The 20,404-nt window shown below is 34.8% G+C and overlaps 3 protein-coding genes across 4 annotated transcripts in view; all 3 read left to right on the forward strand.

The window, feature by feature from the left end:
- Window positions 1-20,404, forward strand: part of LOC130892716 (succinate dehydrogenase [ubiquinone] iron-sulfur subunit-like) — a 48,270-nt gene that overhangs the window by 6,002 nt on the left and 21,864 nt on the right. The window contains exons 3-4 of one of the 2 annotated variants that reach the window (XM_057798284.1): window positions 15,314-15,554; window positions 17,695-17,838. In XM_057798284.1, the coding sequence (XP_057654267.1) occupies window positions 15,331-15,554; window positions 17,695-17,838 (368 nt within the window). In that variant the 5' untranslated portion in view covers window positions 15,314-15,330. Of the gene's footprint in view, window positions 1-15,264; window positions 15,555-17,694; window positions 17,839-20,404 lie in introns of those variants that run through there. The other variant, XM_057798283.1, reaches the window with a different exon arrangement.
- On the forward strand, window positions 1,981-3,105 carry LOC130893010 (uncharacterized). The gene has a single exon (XM_057798770.1). It carries the CDS (start codon window positions 1,981-1,983, stop codon window positions 3,103-3,105), a length of 1,125 nt encoding a protein of 374 aa, XP_057654753.1.
- Window positions 11,078-13,206, forward strand: LOC130892715 (putative nuclease HARBI1). Its single transcript, XM_057798282.1, has 3 exons — window positions 11,078-11,416; window positions 11,472-11,681; window positions 12,364-13,206. The coding sequence occupies exons 1-3, from the start codon at window positions 11,174-11,176 to the stop codon at window positions 13,126-13,128; spliced, it is 1,218 nt and encodes a 405-aa protein (XP_057654265.1). The 5' UTR covers window positions 11,078-11,173; the 3' UTR covers window positions 13,129-13,206.

Raw genomic sequence — 20,404 nt, forward strand, 5'->3', positions numbered from 1 at the left:
TGGGAATGGGTTGTCGTCGTCGTCGCAAACGTCGTTCCTTGCATCGAGATGTTATTCTGAAAGTGGGAAAGTCATTGAAGAGAGGAACATCTTTGAAAGACACCGCAACGTTAGCCTTACGAGCAGCCAAAGCACTTATTAAAGAATTTGGTGGCAAAAAAGAAGTCGAGGTTCCTCGAGTAATACCTGTAGCGAAATCCGGAGGTTTCCTACCACTTATTCCTTTGTTTGCCGGTCTTTCGGCACTTGGAGCTTTGTCAGGTGGTGCTGCTGGGATTGCAAAAACCGTCATTGATGCTAAGCATGCGCAAAAGAAATTGGAGGAAGATGTACGTCATAATAAGGCTATGGAACGTGTAGGATCTGGCCTATACTTGAAAAAGTATTCAAAAGGTGGATTTGGATTGTATTTAAAAAAACAAAAAAAAAACTAATAAAGCTACCCAATCACGCACTATCTGACTTTGACATTGCGCATTATGCAAAATTACTTAAAATACCACATTTTCGAGGAGTTTTCATGCGAGACACCCTCCCCAAAGACGGTCCTCGAAGACAAGAATGCGCAGTGGTTAATTTAGATGTCTCTAAGAATAGTGGGAGTCATTGGGTGGCTTACAGAAAGATAAACAACGATGTAGAGTATTTTGATTCATTTGGTAATTTGAAGCCGCCGAAAGAAGTTGTTGAATATCTGGGGGGAAAGAGTGCGAGAATTTTCTACAACAATACCCAATATCAAAACTACAATCAAATAAATTGCGGGCATTTGTGTTTGAAATTTCTACAGCAACAATGACGAGCGTAGAACTATTATTACAACATATCTACCATGGAAAAACATTGAATAGTTTTACTGCCGAAGAACTAAAGCACTTTCCCATTGAACATCTAATAGAGTGTGTAAGACCTTGGGAATTGTTGGATATGTGGCATAAACTTCCCAATGAATATCGAGGAAATTTTGAACTACAAATACGACTACCTTGTTTCATCCATTACAACCGGCCTGATTGGACAACACATTGTGATGGCCCTCCGAGTTCTCAAGCCACTTGTTTTCTTTGTAACAATAAATAGAATAAACAAGTAGTATTATTTAAATTCAAACATCACCCGAATTCCATTAGTCACCATGTCACAGTTGCTGAGAGTAAACAGCATCAATCATGAATTTACCTTTCAACCTACTACGCCTATTGTGCTCGATCCGAATAATGATTACGAAATAGCTTTGCGATCTTTTCATTCTTATCACAGTATACCAAACATTGAAAATTGTAAGTTTTACTACTACGATACCAAGGGCAAGCTTCAAAGTTTTGATTTTCCCACAGGATGTTACGAAATTGCCGATCTTGAAGCGTTTATACGAGATAAACTGGGTGTGGACAATTCAACTAGACCAGAGGGTATATTTTCACTAAAACCCAATCACAATACGTTGAAATGTGAAATTTCCAGTAAATACAAAATTTCATTCAAAGAAGATAATAGTCTTGGGAGAATTTTGGGTTTTTCACCGAAAATACTCGACGCAAACAAAATACACTCGTCAGATCTCCCCGTCAAAATCATTAAAGTATCTAGTATTCGCTTCGATTGTAACATTACCACTGGAGCCTTCGATGCAAACAGACCTGCTCATACTATATACGAATTCGTCATACAAGTGGATCCAGGATATTCCATAGACGAAATTCCTCATAATTTGCTCTATTTACCTGTTATACCACAACGTGAAATAACCAATATCACCGTCATCGCTTTAGACCAAGACGGTCAGCCTGTAAACTTTCGTGGAGAACTAAGTACGTTGGTGTTGGAGCTTAGAGCGCGCGAAGCAAATGGGACTAATAATAAATCATAAAAGACAGTCTACAGAGCATTCAACTTCATTAGATAAGCTACCATCAAAGCTGAAGCAACTCACGTTCGCAAACAAATTGGTTCTGCAATCGTTGGGTTTTAAATTGAAAAATGACAACAATGTATGGAAAACGTCAACGCCAAAACGACAACATGCCTCCAATGTTTGATATCTACCGTAAGCCGATGTTTGACGATTCAATTCGAAAGGCTGAATACAGAACCTATGCTCCATTTATAAAGTTATTCAATTGCAGTGACATTGTGGAGTTTAGCATTAATCAGGTTGATTCGTTCTTTGCAATGAGCGAAACTTTGTTGTGCATTAAAGGTTCGCTTGAAATACACGGAGCTGGTGACGTAAAATTAGCAAATAATGTTGGAGCCTTTCTATTCGATTCATGTACGTACAGTGAAAGTGCCAGGGAAATGGAAACAGTTCGGGACCCTGGAATAGTGAGTGCCGTACGTGCTATGACTTGTTATAACCAAGAAGATTCCAATCATATGGCTATAGCCGGCTGGAATTACCCGAAAGATCCTATTCTGAATGTTAGCGTCAAGTCCTTCAACCTTCAAATACCTCTCAAACATATTTTCAGCATTTTCAACGATTATTCAATGATTACATGTGGGCGTCAAACAATACGACTAGTTCGGGCACGAAATGATAATGATTGCTTATATATTACTGAAAAGAATGTCTCTGGAACGCTCTCCACTACAACAGCTAAAATAAACATTACAAGCGTTGAGCTAAAAGTTAAACATATCTTTCCTAATGACGACATAAAATTAAATCTCATGAAATCCATTCAAAAAGATCAACCTATAGTTATTCCATTTAGGAAGTGGGAGTTACACGAATTACCCTCAATTACTAAAGGAGCAAGACATGAAGTTTGGGCTGTCAAGACATCCACTTCAGTTGAAAGACCTCGTTTTGTTATTGTTTTCTTTCAAACCGGCAAACGTAACTTGAGTACAGCTGACTCGACTTTATTCGACAATGCCGACGTACAAAGTATAAGACTGTCACTTAATGGTGATTATTGGCCCAATGAAAGAATGCAATTGGATTTCGCTAAAAATGATTACAATGAAGCCTATTTTAACTATACTGAATTCTATCCCAACTACGCAAACTCCACACAGAAGCGCCCCCTGCTGGATTATTCTTCTTTCAAGAAACGAGCATTGTTTGTTATCGATTGTTCAAAACAGGAGAAAGCATGAAGGCATCCACAGTCGATGTGAAACTTGACATTGAAGCAAACATAGGTTTTCCCGAAAATACCAAAGTCTATTGCATCATAATTCACGATTGTGTAATGGAATACTTCCCCCTCACCGAAATTGTTAAAAGCTTGAACTAGATGTTGTGTGAGTTAGTATTCGAGCAGACGTCAACATGAGAGTAGCTTTTGTAGACATTCAAGGTTTTGTCGTAGACGGTCTTTTCGTTGCCAAAGAGCTCACCATAGAAATTGGCTTCAAAAGTTCACATTACATATTTTTACCACCGCAACAGTTTTCTACATTAAGTAACGAGGACAAAAAGACCACATCATACTTGGAAAGAAATGTGCACGGCATTCGATACTCTTCAGGAGATGTAGAATATTCTAAAGTAAATGAAATATTAGAAAGCAAGTTATTGTATGCCGCAGACTACATTTACGTTCGAGGACAACAAAAAGTCGAGTTTCTGCAAAAGAAATGTCACATTTTCGGTATTTTTCCACATATTATTGACGTTTGCAAATTTGATGGTACACCCTGTGAAACTGGAAACTTTGCTCAAGATCCAAACCCCTGTCACGCATCTGGACTATTTTCATGTACTGAAAGAAATGTACAACGTCTCCGTCACTGGTTTTTAAATACTGTATTACCATTATAAATAAAGTTTTTTTTTTAAATATGGGTTTTATTGAAACACTCTGTATATTCATCAACTTTTATATTACATGAAGATTGGAATTTTCGTTTTACAATTTTTAAAATTAAAACAAATACAGCCACTAATATTACACATGACATAGCAAAAACAGAATTAATTTCATTTTTGATATCCCCTTCTGTTCTGTTGAACATGGTGTAGGTTGAATACGTCTTAACGGATAAGTAGTTTGCGGCAGTCTACGGGCCAACTGATGGACCTCTTCAGGCACCCCCCAGTGAAGACTGCTCCACGTCACTTTCTTATCAGATAAACTAAGATTCTGCATTTGTTTCATAACCTCACGTTTATCTCCTTAGAAAGCAATATCTTTCTTTAATTCACCAATGCTATTAATAAACTCTTCAATTCGACGTCTGTACTCTTCTGAAGACATATTACGAAAGAGAACATTCTCATACGTAGACACGTTTGATGGTCGTTTGACGCAGCACTTGACGTTTGACTTAACGACGTGACGTTTGACGTAACGACGTGACGTTTGACGTAACGACGTGACGTTTGACGCAACGACAAGAGAGATACATTTCATGAATATTGTTTTACTGCTATTACATAAAGATATATTGGAAACTAACAAAAAACACAAGAATTTTAAAAATAATTTTATTATAATTTTATTATAAGAAAACGACAATATTCTACATTTATGAGAGAGAGAGAGAGAGAGAGAGAGAGAGAGAGAGAGAGAGAGAGAGAGAGATAATTCCATGAATATTGTTTTTACTGCATAGCGGCCTCAAAAGTATCAATGTCACTGTCTATATCAGAATCATCAAAACGATTATTTCTAGGCATCTCATGTAAATTATTAATACAGGACTCATGTGATTTTATCATGAATAAGACTTTGTTAAAACAACTCTGACACCAATAGGACATTTCTTGATATACATCCTCTCTTCAATGACTTTCCCACTTTCAGAATAACATCTCGATGCAAGGAACGACGTTTGCGACGACGACGACAACCCATTCCCAGCTTTCTTTTCACCTTCATTCCGCCTGTTACAAGTAATGCAGCAGCTTTCTCTCCCAGTGAAGCGTCTTTTGATTTGACGCGTGCCCAAGCTTTATCTTCAAGTATGTGATCGGCTTTGTGTCGTTCTTCGAGAGGCTTATTCTTCCAGTAAGAAATATCGTGTTGTTTACAAGCAGCGTCCAAGGGGTTGATGCCCGGATCTCCACGACCAAGACGTTTTTCCAATTTTGTACCAGCTAAAAAAAAACAATTAATTTTTTCGGAAAAAATAGTCTTAGCGGTGGTTTACTTACGTCCACAGTACTGATAGCTAGGTAAGTGAAGTTCAATAGGTAGTTTATTGATGAGAGAATTCAAAATACCCTCTCCTTCAAACACCAACATTAAGACTGACACGCTTAATTGGTGACACCTATATTTAAAGAGTAGTACTACGAAAAACGACATACACAATGAAAATAATTCAACAAGAGCAGACTATACCCATTGAAAATCTGGATTTCACCTCAACACCAACTGTTGGCAAACATGGTAAATTGTTGCCAAATTCTTTCCGTGCCATTATATGTGGCCCCAGTGGGTGTGGTAAGACGAACGTCGTGCTGGCGCTCCTATTCAATCCAAATGGCGCGAAATTCAAAAATGTTTATGTCTATTCAAAATCGTTATTTCAACCAAAGTATCAATTGCTACAAGAAGTTATAGCGCAAGTCAAGGGTGTTGGGTATTTCCCATTTAAAGACAATGAGGAAATAATTAGTCCAGAGAAAGCTCGACCAAATTCCATCTTTTTATTCGATGACGTAGCCTGTGACGGTCAGCAGAAAATTCGTGAATACTACTCCATGTGTAGACATAAAGATATTGATGCTGCATATCTTTGTCAAACATACTCAAAAATACCGAAACAGCTTATTCGCGACAATTGTAATGTTATTGTGTTATTCAAGCAGGATGAGGTGAACTTGAAACATATATTCGACGAACACGTATCTCCAGACATGACATTTGACACATTCAAAAATGTGTGTTCAAAGTGTTGGTGTGATCGCTATGGTACTTTGGTAATTATGAAGGATTTTACCCTTAATGGTGGTAGGTATCGCAAAGGATTCGATAAATATATAAAATTGTAAGCTGCATCTTTAGTCCATACCAAAATGTCTGACGATAAGGTTGCTAATGCATTGCGCAAGAAAAAAGTGTCCGAACTTGCCAGATCGATTCGCAAAAAATACTTGTCGTTGAAATTAGGTAAATCAGAGCAAGATGAGTCTATTAATAAACTATTCAAGCCGATATCTAAACCACTTGAAGAAATTGTGCAATCCTCAAAGACATTACAAAAAACGATTACAAATTTAAATCCAAAAGAGGAAATAAAGAAGGAAGAACCACCTGATGATGTGTTTACACCTTTTCTCGAAACGGAACCGGTGGCCGAAACCGATGAATTCGGAAATATTACACGTTCTGAATCTCCAGAAGAGATGCGCCCCGAAATTTCCCAGGAAGCTATCGCAGACTATTTGGACCAATATCCAGCCATCAGTCATCAGTTCATTGAAGATTACTTCCAAAAAGATGATAAAATTGATAAAAATTATGGTCCGATATACAACGATGAAATCGGTTGGTCATTAGGCAAACGTCGAATTGCATTTGATGGAAAAACCGGTAATATAAACATACTACCTGAGAAAAACAAAGGAGGAAGATATGTAATTGGAACACCAGGCTTGTATGAGCTTCTATTTTACCGAGACCCCAGTTACAATGATCAAGATTTACAGAACTATAAAAATCTTTTGACAACAACTGAAGTTCATTTAGACACGTTAGATCGTCTTAAGGGGTCGAGTACTGAAAAATATCACTACATCATAAAACCTTTATTCAAAACAAAATCTCTAACGACGACGAATAGATCGTCGCAGGTATTGACTCGTCTAAAATCGATTCCTTCAGCAAAAGGAAAAGGCATCGATCGTTTAAGATATAATGATAAACCTATGGAGTATATTTATTGGGATGATGCGAATGAATTGGTGGAACGTTTGAAGTTGTTGATTGCTTCAAAAGAGGCAGGTAATACGTCACACGACAACGAAATAGTAGCAATTATCAATGAACTCAAGGAGGCTGATATAATAGAATAATACAAGTTGAAACTTGTTCATTTTAATTATGCCAGTCGATAAATTCGGACATAGACATCAAACGTCCTATGCGCGTTTACCAGTGAAAATTACGTTTCCTCATACACAGGACGGTAATATTGATATTGAAAATATGAAAATTTGTAATGTTAAGGAACCGACAACAAATAGTGAGGCTGCAACAAAAAAATATGTTGATGTGCAGTTGAATGACCTACGTGCTATCAACTCGCCATTAATTCAAGCACATGGTGTGGTGCTGCAGCAACAAGACCGTGATATAAAGGATTTAGCTGTAGGATTGAACGAAATGAGAAATGAGCTTCATAAGACGAAAATCCCCATATTACAGGCGCACATTACTAACTTACAAAATAAAACTAACGAAATTGATACATTTATTTCGCGAAATCCCCCTGTAGCAGCTAGGGATATGGCTACGAAGAAATACGTTGACGATTCAATTGTTGCAGCCAAAATATTTATTCGAAAAGAATTCACTGCTTCTATTAACATGTGTGTTGAGAGCATACGTGAGTTACAAAAAGAAATTACAGAAAATATCAGATCCGTCTCTGATATGAAAACTAACGTTTCGGGCATTGTAAACAATATTAAGGTTATGAATACGAATACCGTTAACCGCATTAACAGTCTGGAGCTGAAGCTAGCTGGTAGTACGTCATAATATGTATTCTAAAGAAAAAATTCATCTTGTAAACGAACTCCACAAACCGATACGGAAAAAATTTCCTCGGAGACGCACTATTATTAAGGGTCTTGACGATCTTTGGCAAATGGATCTTGCGGAGATGAGGAATTTTGCATCACAAAATAGGAATCATAAAATGATACTGGTCGTCATTGATTGTTTTTCAAAGTTTGTGTGGACACGCCCACTAAAAACGAAAACCGGAGAGGAGATTACTCGGGCATTCTCGGACATTCTCGCTCACACTAGACGAATACCAAAAAATCTGCAATCTGATCAGGGAAAGGAATTTTACAACAGCAAATTTCAAAATTTAATGAGAAAACACAACATAAATCATTATAGCGTATTTAGTACAATGAAAGCCTCTATGGCAGAGCGAGTTATAAGAACGCTAAAATCGAAACTCTACAAGTATTTCAGTTTAAATGGCACCTACAAATGGATTGATATTCTGCCTGAAATAACTCAAAACTATAACAATACAAAACATTCCACATCAAAATATAAACCTTCTCAAGTCAACAAATCCAACGAAAAATCTATTTTGAATAACACCTATAGTCATTTAAAGATAGCCGGTCCACGAAAATTTAAAGTTGGCGACATTGTGCGCATATCCAAGGCAAAGCATGTCTTTGAAAAAGGATATACACCCAATTGGACTACAGAACTATTCAAAATCACCAAAGTTAAAATTACCAATCCTGCTACGTATTTACTTGAAGACATGCAAGGTACACCAATCAGCGGCTGCTTCTATCATGAAGAACTACAGAAAACATCGAATCCAGACATTTACTTAGTTGAAAAGGTGCTCAGAAGAAAGGGTAACAAAATGTACGTCAAGTGGCTTGGTTTGGATAGCAAACACAACAGTTGGATAGAAAATATTGATATTGTATAGATTTCCCCCCCCCCCGGTTCGCCGCGCTAAAAAAACCTTGAAAGAGCTCTCTATAAATTGGAGTGAGCTTTGGATATCAAACTCAGTTATAGCAACATGAGTTCCCAAGATAGTGGTATTGTCGACATCGAATCTGATTCGAGTAACTACAGTTCAGAGTTAGATAGAATATTGGAAAACTATGAGACTGCTGCCAAGTCTGAAAACATTTACCTGCTTTCAACACAGTATCCAATTTCGGGGTATGAAGTAAAATGTGGAATAAGTCCTGCAAGATCATTCACACCTGCTGTTATCTTATCTCAACATCTTAAGTTCAGCAAAATATCTTTCAGTACTTATGAATGGAATACCTTTATCTCAATTATGTCACAACAGATCTTTCTTCATACCGGAGACGAGTTCAAACCTGATTCATTACCATGTGGAGATTACTGTACCATCACCCCATTGAATTACGATGACAGTAAGGTAATTTTAGTCAAGAAACATGGTGTTGAGTATTACATGGATGAAGAAGAAGTATCGCAAATTTTAGAATTAAATAATTTAATTATACAACGTATATCTGTGTTAGAAAATTTGAATTTTTGTGAATATTATTATAATGTTTTGGATTTCTGTAAAAATACCTTCTCCGAAAGTCCTTTACAAATTTTATACGCATTTTGTTCTATTACACCAAACGATATGTTACACAATGCTCTTAGAGAATTTGTATACTTTTATAAAGTTAAAGTTATCAATGATTTAAATAAATAATTATTATTGTTATTGTTGTTTTTTTTATGTTACTTTTAAGTCACCCGGTATACGTTACTTTTAACTGTATTTCAGTAATAAGACGCTATCAGTTAACCGCAGATTTTTATATTACAAGATTAGCGCTCCCGCTGTTATCATCGCAACGAATCTGTCTCGATTACGTGCGTGATACCTTACATTGACAAAAATATTTTTTTTATACGTTATACTTTTATGTTACAAGATTAGCGAATAATAATGGTATATATAATTTTTTAAAACCCAAAGATTTTTAACCGACCTGGTATATCAGCGCTCCCGCTCATCGCAACGAAACTTTACGCATGCGCAAAAACGAAGTCTCTCTCTCTCTTACACATTGTCTCGCTGCTCTCTCTCTAACCCACGGCTTTCCCTATTTCTATAGTCAGACATACGTTGTTCATCTACTCACCAGTTTCGTCAAACTTTTTACTAACTTACTGACACTAGACCTTCTTACAAGATTTGTATTAGCACATAAATTATTAAAGAATATTCAAATTAAACGAGTTAATTCAATCGTAGCCATCTAAATGTGAAATATTTATTGTAACTTTGGTGGAAATACTGTAAATGCAGCTATAACTCCGAAATTATGGCATTTAGATATAGAAAATATTATATGAAAAATAATCAGTATTTTTAATGATTTCTAAAAACACAAAATATATAGAGTGATCCATTTGAAATAACAAAGTTCAATATTTTTCCATAAATAAAAAGATTTTTATTTGTCCCGGAGTCAAATTTTTTTTTATTTTTTAGTGTTACATCCCGTAGATTAAAATTTAAGAAAACAACGCAATTTAGGGTAACTTGAAATGTCAATGTTACTTTTCATATTTATCATTGTTCTTAACATTGAATATGTTGTCCAAAGAGTCGAAGGCTTGTTTTTACTCGATGTTTCTTATAAGCAGTAATGACATTTTCTGATATATTTTTAACTCCTTGTAGAGTCAAATTCACGAACAAAATTCATATTTACGTTTTCATTTTTGTGGTTATAATGTATTATACGTCTCCTTTGCGGCTAAGCGAATATCTGGTGGAGTATTATTTATTGATTCATCACTGGAATTACTCATTTTTAACTAATATTTTTCTTTGAAATATTTCGACAATTTATTTTGATGTTACTTTGAAATTGAAAAAAGAGCAGTTGATGGGTACTAAACGCGAATGGTGATTGGTGGATTTCATCTATATTCTAGGATGTATAATGTGAAAACATATCCTTCTAGTCAACCAATCTGTAAATTGTGTAGAAATGGATAATATACATGTGGGTGCAGAAAAAAAAATTCGATCTATTTACCTATCATAACACAAATATTTAGATTTCGCTCGAAATTCTTTGTATCGAGAGGAATAATAATTATAATCGAGCCAGCGACGGATTAAAAAGTAGTGGGTAGGATAAAATAATTAAGGATCTTAAACCTTAGTTCTCGAATTATAATGTTTTACTGATGAAAAATGAAATTATATTATTGTGAGCTAATTTCAGAGACGAGTAGAGGCGGCAAAAGTTGAATAGCCTACGGATGGCAAATCTATAAATCCATCACTGCATAATTGTATGGTGTTTAATAAAAAACACATTTTCTCCAACCAAGTCAAAATTAAAATAAAGTTAACTTTATTCAAAAATCGTTAAAAATTTAGTAATAAATTTGAGCACCTATTACGCGGGATTTACATTTACGAGTACTCGGATCCGAGTTATATTTGCGAGTTGAGTTCAATCGTTTACATTACGTCCGAGTAAATTCAAATCTTTTTGTGTTTAAAAATGGCTCCTTCAAGAAAAAAACGTGCCGCTGTAACTTTAGTATTGTTTATGGTGTTTAAAAAGAGGAAAGAATATGACAAAGTTAAACGAAATAGAACTATTTGGGTTAAACAACATTTACAAGAGCGCCACAGACTTGGAATTGAAGAAAATCTGCTAAAAGATTTGTTAACCCAAGACAGGAAAGATTTTAAGAATTTCATGCGGATGGACTACGAAACATTTTGTATGTTACATATAAAGGTAAGAGAATGATTGGGTATACATGACCTAGCAATTATTATTTATTTAATTTTAGGTTTTCCCCTATATAAAAAAACAGAATACATATTTACGAAGTGCTATAAGTTCTGAATTACGCCTTGCAATAACATTAAGATTTCTTGCAACTGGAGATAGCTATAGGTCATTAGAATATCTGACCAGAGTATCAGCTTCCACAATAAGTTTATTTGTTCCTCAAGTATGTGAATATGTATATGAAGTGTTGCAGCCCCAGTATATGAAGGTATGTATTTAATAAAAGGTTGCACTTATTTTATATATTTATTATAACCAAACATTTTTCACAACTTTTTTTTTATATTAATTCTTAATTTCTAACATCTTTTAATTTACAAAAATCATTAGATGGATAAATAGTCTTCCGTAATACTGGCACTTTCCATTGCTTCAAAAATTGCGTTACTCCCACGATATGTGACGTTGTCAAGTGATGCTGAATAGGTTGACTGAGAAGAATGACTGGAAGAAGGTGTCGGTATATTATATTCTTCTGGAGAAAAAGGAGATGTCAAGCCTGGGGAAACTGTCCTATTTGAATTATTTTTACTGGATATTTTGCGCTGATTCAATATCTTTAATCTTCTATGTGTGATGAGCTGCTGAATGTCCAATTGTAGTTGCAACGCATCTTCTAAAGGCATTTCTTTAAGCTGTGCCGCGACGCTCTCTCCAAACTTATCAAATTCCGTCGAATCTTCCTTACATATTGCACTTAGACTATTTACGGCATCTTCTAACCCTCTATCTACATTTGTTTCTTGGCGACGAGCTCGTTTACCACACTGTGATTCCGAATTGGTACTTCGGGGAGTTTCTTGTGTGATTGTTGTATTGTGTTCTTTATTTGTTGATTTTTTCACCTAAAATAATTAAATTTGTAAATTAATGTATACATTTATTTCTAGTTTCCTTGCACAAAAGGCGAGTGGGAAAAAATTGCCAAGGAATTTGAAAACAAGTGGAATTTTCCATATACCATTGGTGCTATAGACGGCAAACATATTGTAATAGAAGCACCGCCCAATGCAGGATCCTACTATTTCAATTACAAGGGCACACATAGTATAGTGTTATTCGCTTTAGCAGATGCAAACTATAATTTTTTGTATATTGATGTTGGTTGCAATGGACGTATATCAGATGGAGGTATCTTCAAAAATTGTACATTAAATCAAGCATTGCAAGAAGCCACTTTAAATCTACCACCTGATAAATGCTTACCAAATCGCATTAAGCCAGTACCGTATGTTATGCTAGGGGATGAGGCATTTGCTCTTTCAAAGAATCTTCTAAAACCATTTCCAAGGAGCAGGCCTCTTAATGCAAAACAGAAAGTTTTTAATTACCGACTCTGTCGTGCACGTAGAGTAGTAGAAAATGCCTTTGGTATTTTGACATCACGTTTTCGAATATTTAGAAAACCAATTTGTCTAAAAGTAGAAACTATTGATAAAATCGTTTTAACCGCATGTGTCTCACATAACTTCTTAAAAAAACAATGCCAAGAGGTTACCCTAAATTACGAGCTTGAAGATATTCCAACAAGTATGAGAGGAATAGCTCATCGAGGAAGTAACAATGCGAGTGAAGTCGCGCATTCAATACGTAACGAATTTGCAGAATATTTTTATAATGAAGGACAAATTGATTTTCAGTGGAAACATATTTAGAAATTATTTGATTTTGATTTTTCAACATATGAAAATAATTTATTGTTACTTATTAATAAATGACTAAACACTAAATAATGGCTTTCATTTATGAACTCACGCATTTCACAACTGATGGCGTGGAATTTGTCTTTCTCTGCGTAGTGACATCATCCAAAAAAGTCATACTACCAAACCAAGATAAATTTGGTGTGTAAATATCCTCCGTACCAGACCCTGTAAATAAAAATGCAAACAAGTTCTATCTTTGCTTTTATTATTATTGTATTAAAGAAAAGAAAATATTGCTTAATTGGTTTTTTTACCTGTAGATTTTGATATATCGACTTTTTTCTTTTCCTGAAGGTACGTGGAACGAATGTTATTTATTTTTTTCTTCACTTGTTCTATGGTAATGTTCATAATATCCGCCATTGCTTCATAGGCGTTATTTCTTTTGTTAATGTCACGGTATTCGTTACACTTCACATCCCATAAACAATCAAAAGATCGATAAATATCAATAAATTGTTCCATCTGTTCCGCCGAAAATTTAGTTTCCGCCATTTTAACTCTCAATAACCACGTTTACTTGGAGACAGGACTCGGTTTGCGCTCTACTTGATACTAACTCGTATCCAAGTGGGAACACTGTACAAGTAAACATTTACATTTCAGAGTTTGTCTCCAAGTAGTGTAACTCGGATCCGAGTACTCGTAAATGTAAATCCCGCTTTAATTATAACAGCGGTAGTCATGGATATCTGGTATTGTTGGTAAATATCGATTGTCAAGTAGACGTACTAATCATATAATTTTTGTAGTAGTTTAGTAGTACTTTTAGTCCTAGGATTAAAAGTGTTGCTAAGCAATGAGCAAATTTTTGTACGATAAGGGAATTGATGCGGAGCGGAGTTCAGGCAAGCGGTCAAGTGCGGGAAAGACACTTTACGCATGAGTTAGGAACATTATTTTTTCTACGACCGTATATACATAAAAGTATACCAACCCATTTTTCAAAAATTATTTTATTCCAACAAAAATAATAATATACAAAATTTTAACTAAAAACTATTAATTATTATAAATATTAATATTGAAAACACAATTTGTTGTATTCTGCAGACTAGTAAGAATTGCCGGCCCAGTGGAGTTATTTGGTTTCAACTGGAAGGTAGATGACGTCGGTGAAGATGGCATCGGTTGCAGGTCGCATAAAGATGACGATGACGGTGACGGCAACGGTTTTAAGTCATTTGTAGTACAGAGAAACTTTTTACCATCGAATAGCGGGACCATAATGTATTAGATTTCAAAACCTTACTTAGGTCTGAAAAATACGCCAGAAATACCTCTTCCTTATAAGTTTTGGCCCCTTTCTCCTTACACCATGTAACAAAATGGTCGTATTGCTTCTCATACTTTAGTCTGGATTTGGCAGGTAACAGCTCGGAATTAGCTTCATTTGCAGCCTTCAAAACGGCTTCGGGAAGTTATTCGTCGGATGAATCCATTAATATTATTGTATCGGATTCGGTTTAATGTGGTTTAATTTAAAAGAAGATTGTTCTTATTCGGTCACTTCCAAGACGTTTTGAATAACTTTGACGTTTTAGTAACAATTACACGCTTGGGTTGTCATAGCAACTGATATCAAACCAGTTTTGATATTTGTTTCTCCTTTGAAGAATGTCACTTTCCCGCACTAGTGAAGGAAAGTGACACTTTCAAAACTAAAATGCGTGCGGGAAAGTGGGTTAAAACGCACGGTCGTAGAAAAAACACATTTCTTGTATTTGTTATATTGTAAGTCTAGCTTGGACTAGCTACTTGAATCACAAACTCTTTACCTGCGATTATTGTCTCATCTCTTTTTAATAAATTATTTGTTTCTTTATTGTTATTGGTTTTTGAACATAAAATATGAATATATACAATATTTACTATCATTTTGAATTACATCACTTTAAGTTGTCGCTCACATTTGTTCACACGTACAAATAGAAACCGAGATCCGCATTATTTATTGAAAACCCAGTATTATTTATAATAGACATTAGCTTATTACAAAATTAATAACGTAGTTTAGAAAAAATTGCGGCTGTAATTTATGTTTCAAATTACTTATAAAACTGATAGATTGAATTGACAGTACCTATTTAAAAATGATAGAAAACAAATAGAAAAGTCATTTGAATTTTTTTAGCGGCTGTCATTTTTATAATGGGTATATTTAATAATATTTTCAAAATATGTCTACTCCAATGTTCGTTTTTACCAACAATTCAATCAAGATTATTAGCGGGAAAAGCTGATGCAAAGAAACTCACCAAAAAAAGTGAAGCCAAGAAAAAACCACGCTTAAAAACATTTAACATTTATCGCTATGATCCAGAAAGGAAAGGATCGAAACCATTTATGAAGAAATTTACCATTGATTTAAATGAGTAAGTAAAGATTTAAAACAAAATTCAAATTCTTATTCTTTCGTATATGGTTTCTGGGCACAATCGCCTGTTCAATCCAGTAACACTCGAATGTAGAATGTAGAGGTGCGGCACCCGAGAGTCTTTTGCAAGTTGTACTTTTCATCCATGTGAATGATATTCTCATTCCAAAATCGCGTTCTTAGTCTAACTTACTACATCTTATATACCGAATGTAAATGAGACATGATCTAACTAACTTAGAGCTATTTCCTAGATCCACGTTTCACAACAGTCACTGCAAACACAATGTAACGCTTGTGTATTTGGGTGCTTCCGTTAAGGACTGTTGATATATTCTGGATGAGAGTAACAATTTTTCACACTTTCTCCTAATACCTAAATTGTCCTTCCATTGAAAAATATTTACTTTTCAATACTTAAAAATACACGACGGTTGCTACATAAGTTTTGACATAGATAAAAGCAAATATTTATATATTGATATGGATTTAATATCTTTCAAAGATCAATATAAATTTGCATGCGATTAAACCATTCCGATTGAGGTGCCTCCCAAACATTTTATTTGAATGCCTCAACAGTTTCTTTAGGTGTAGAAAAACGTTGACCTAGCAATTTATTTTTGATCTGCGAGAATAAGAAGAAATCATTGTGTGCCAAACATGTAGGTACTGCGGATAACCCGCACATCGCAGGGCTTCAAGCACGAACAACTTTTGTTGGATTTGGCATATTTTGAAAGGCACATAGTGCAGTTGCAAACAGTGAATTTTAAAGAAAAAGTGCCAATTAATGATAGAAGCATGAAAATTGGTATGTTGGGCAATGATGCCAAAAGTAAATTTTAGAGATCGGGGCCCTCGAAATTCGCCGAAATTCCACCCCCCATTAAAAAGTGGGGGGGATCAATTTTGACGTTCTTAGGGTCGATTTGAAATATTTTGACCCTCCTGAACATGAATATGTTATTACTTTCAAGATCCGACCTCGAGAAGTGCCCCAAATTTCAAATTGAAAATTTCCCCATTTTCCAATTTTTGTGAAAAATACGTCAAAATTGCGGTTTTTCTTCAATAGACCGAATACATTTTTCAGGATCGAATTTTCAATACGATATTCGATTAGTAGAGATCAAATATGACATTTTAACGTATATATGAGCTCGATATGTCGAGGTGAGTGGAAACAGGAGATACCGCAAGTTGCCTAGCTTCGAGGATTTTTCATGTTTTTTATACGTTTTTTGAATATTTTCTTCTCTGTACAAAATGTGAGGAATTTTGAAGTATTACAAAAAGTAGATATCGTGACTAGAGACCTCGAACAATGAGTCTATTGGTTGTTGAGCCTTTTACTACATTTTGTTTAGCATTTAAGGAACCACAATTTTTGATTTTTTAAGATTATATGCGACGAATCTTCAGTATTGGGATCGATTTCAAAATTTTCATCGTAATGACCTGTTCTTAAAACAATAATCCATTGTAGAGGTGTAGTATTATACTGAAGCGAAATCCTTTTGGCCACTTTGCAGGGGCGCGGGGAAAACAAATTTGAATTTTTTCTAGTAGAAAAAAACTTAACTCCTTTATTTCGAATTTTGATCTATTTTTTCTTATACTTCTTTTAAGTGGTGGGGACATACGAACGTTTATTCAAATTTTTCCCTCCCTTTTAGAAAATTGACCACTGCGTCCATCCCCAAGTTTAACAGCTTCACACTTACAAGCTTGAGACATTGCATTAGAATGATAAATAAATTCTCTGAATATAAATTTGATTTTGGAAGACTTTCACTTTCAGATTATTGAGGTTAAGAGATTATTAAGGGTAACATTAGAGGTTACAAGACATTCAATGGAGTAATGTATTGATGTCAGTGAGTCTGTGCATATAGCTGATTACTGTAGTCATGGGATAGGGAATTTAGAGTTTGGTGAACTGCATATAATTCTCTTGTGTGGACGCTAACGAAATATTGTAGACGATGCTATTTGATTATTTGATGGTAATTGTCTACATCACAAACTAAGCAGGCCTTATGTGCAACAGTGTAGTTTAAAAATCATTTCAATAATACATAACAAATTAGAAACATTGAATAAATCCACTAATCAATATATGTATTTTTCCTCAGATGTAGACCTACAGTACTTGATGCATTGAACAAAATCAAGACAGAACAGGATACAACTTTGACTTTTAGAAAATCTTGCAGGGAGGGAATATGTGGTTCATGCGGAATGAACATAGATGGAGTGAACAGACTGGCCTGCTTAGAGTAAATATAAAATCCATTTCATTTTTACCATTTTTCAAATCTATGCAAATTAATACAAAAAATTATTTCTTTTTATTATTGGTAACAGCTGTACGAGGATTAAATTGAAAAACTTTTAATAAAATTCATGAAAATGGAAAATTGTCCAGATATTATCTGGATGAATACTTTAATCTCCATTAAACTTTGTAAATGTGATAAATTATTGAATATTCATGAAACTTACCTGTTGGTTTAGGTATCAAATTCTCAACTCGCAATGGGGAATGTAATCAATTCGGATTATTTTGTTGCATAACGATTCCAAAAGATGATTATATTCAAATATTCTAAAAGATTCAAAGAACATATAGATGAACATTTATGATGGTTATTACAACTTACAATTATATTTCAATTTGAAAATTGTGGTGGTGCTTTTAAACGTCATTAGTTATTGTAGGATAGATATATAGGGTGATGGATTAGAGAGAGAGAGAGAGAGAGAGAGAGAGAGAGAGAGAGAGAGAGAGAGAAGAGAGAAATGCTTTATTGTCAAAAAATTGTTTGAATTTGTAGATAAATGGTAACAATTGTAAAAACTAAGAAACAAAAATACCTGAATAAAGATAAATCAAAATAAAATTTCAATATACACAAGAAAACCACAATGAGTAACAAAATTATGGGTAATAATAATAGGTTATAATTAGTATATGAGTCCATAGCAAAAATTAAACCAGTTTGCAGAATGCCCGAAATTAAATATTATTATTAGAATAAAACTCGTTTATAGAGTGGAAGGGACTTTCCAGTAAATATGCCCTCAAATTATTGCGGAATGCGGTTAAAGATGATATCGATTTGATTACAATTGGCAAGTGATTTTGCATTTTTTGCATTGTAAAATATTGAGCCCTTAACTAATTCTGAACGTGGAGTAGGTAAGTAAAGGTCGTGCTTCGAGTTCCTAAGTGGATAGCTGTGCAACGACCTTTCTGAAAAGCGAGCTTACGAATTAGGCAAACGGATTCCAAGATGAATAAGGAAGGAAGAGTCAGAATAATATTTTCAAGAAGTCCCTGTAGTGAGCCTTGCTGTTTAGTCCGAGTATATATCTAACAGCTCTCTTTCGTAGTTTTAAGATTCGCTCAAATTGAGCCGCACCACATGTACCCAGATGGGGAGGGCATGTTGGAGATGCGACTCAATAAGGGCATAATAACCTGTTAAGGAGATGGATAAGTTCAGTTTATTGGAAAATAATCTCAGTGCAAAACAGGAGAAACTTTTTTAGATAAGGCGGCAATATATAACTGCCATTTCAAGGAATTGTCCACAACAAGCCCTAAGAATTTTACATACACAATGACGTCAATGGTGGTGTTATTTAATGAAAAAGGCTGTAATGTACTTATATGATGTAACTTTGGTTTAAGAAACGTTGGGACAGAGAGATTAGAATCGCACCATGATTTAAGGGTGATTATGTCACTAGATATGGACCTATGAAGTGTCGTGAGATCGGGGTTGGTCCAAGAGGAACTAGTGTCGTCTGCAAAAAGACATATTTTACTACTGATATCTAGATAGGCGATGTCGTTTATAAACAGAAGAAACAAAATAGGGCCTAATACTGAGCCTTGTGTCTCCTATTATAATAAATATCTTTGGCAGCTTTTATTGTCTTATGATAAATTAAAAAAATTATAAAAGACAGTACAGTCGGTGGATTCTTGATCAAACAATGACACCACATAGTGTGTAGAACCAGAAATGGTTTTAGTTATTCTGGTTGGTGCCGTTATATGCATGACCATACCAAAAGATTCATAAATTGACTGAAGACATTCTTGACCAGCACACACACTGCAATAATCAATATTGAGATCGCCACAAAGAATTAATTTGCTTTTTAGAGTTCAGGACTCCAGTAAGATCAGTAGTTTGTGACATAAAGTATGCACGTCAGCATCAGGAATGAATCTGAAGAATCAGATTGTTTTTCAAATTTAGATATTTCCTTTTTTGACAATGTCTCTTTTTCTCTGTTCTTTGGATTCTTTTTACTGACGTTCTTCTTTCGTTCTAAGGATATTTTTCTTTTTGAGTGCTCCACTTTTTTGACATCTTTAATGACACTATTTTCTGTAGCTTTTGTTAACTCATCTAAGTATGGCGATGAGCTACAATTGCTGCTTTTTCTTTTTGTTGGACGTTCTTTACTTTTTCTGTTCAGCTTTCCGAATGAGTAAAATATTTTTTGGAAACACTGTTGGATATGATTTCTATGGCTACATTTGTCATCCAAGAGCATTGTGGTAGATTGGAAAATCCATCACTTGTCACTTTTGAACAAACCTTTTCAGTAATTTCCGTTGGAGTTTTTTGTCAGTAGATTGATCTTGTTGTACAGTAGAGGACAAATTTCCTGAAACCATTTGAAGCGCTCTGCATCGTACATGCTCGCATAAATTCAGCTCCAAACAAAGTGAAAATTTGAAATAATGTCACCATTTTTTCAGGATAAGATCTCATCCATATTCGAACTTCCTCCACATAGTAAACACTAATAGGTTCAATTAAA

This window comes from Diorhabda carinulata, chromosome 4 (assembly GCF_026250575.1).
Source record: "Diorhabda carinulata isolate Delta chromosome 4, icDioCari1.1, whole genome shotgun sequence".
NCBI classification, from domain to species: Eukaryota; Metazoa; Arthropoda; class Insecta; order Coleoptera; family Chrysomelidae; genus Diorhabda; species Diorhabda carinulata.

Coding starts and splice junctions, on each gene's coding strand:
- LOC130893010 (XM_057798770.1), top strand. CDS start 1,981: ATGACAACAATGTATGGAAAACGTCAACGCCAAAACGACAACATGCCT.
- LOC130892715 (XM_057798282.1), top strand. CDS start 11,174: ATGGCTCCTTCAAGAAAAAAACGTGCCGCTGTAACTTTAGTATTGTTT. Junction 11,417..11,471: donor TTTGTATGTTACATATAAAG/GTAAGAGAATGA, acceptor ATTTAATTTTAG/GTTTTCCCCTATATAAAAAA. Junction 11,682..12,363: donor TGCAGCCCCAGTATATGAAG/GTATGTATTTAA, acceptor ATTTATTTCTAG/TTTCCTTGCACAAAAGGCGA.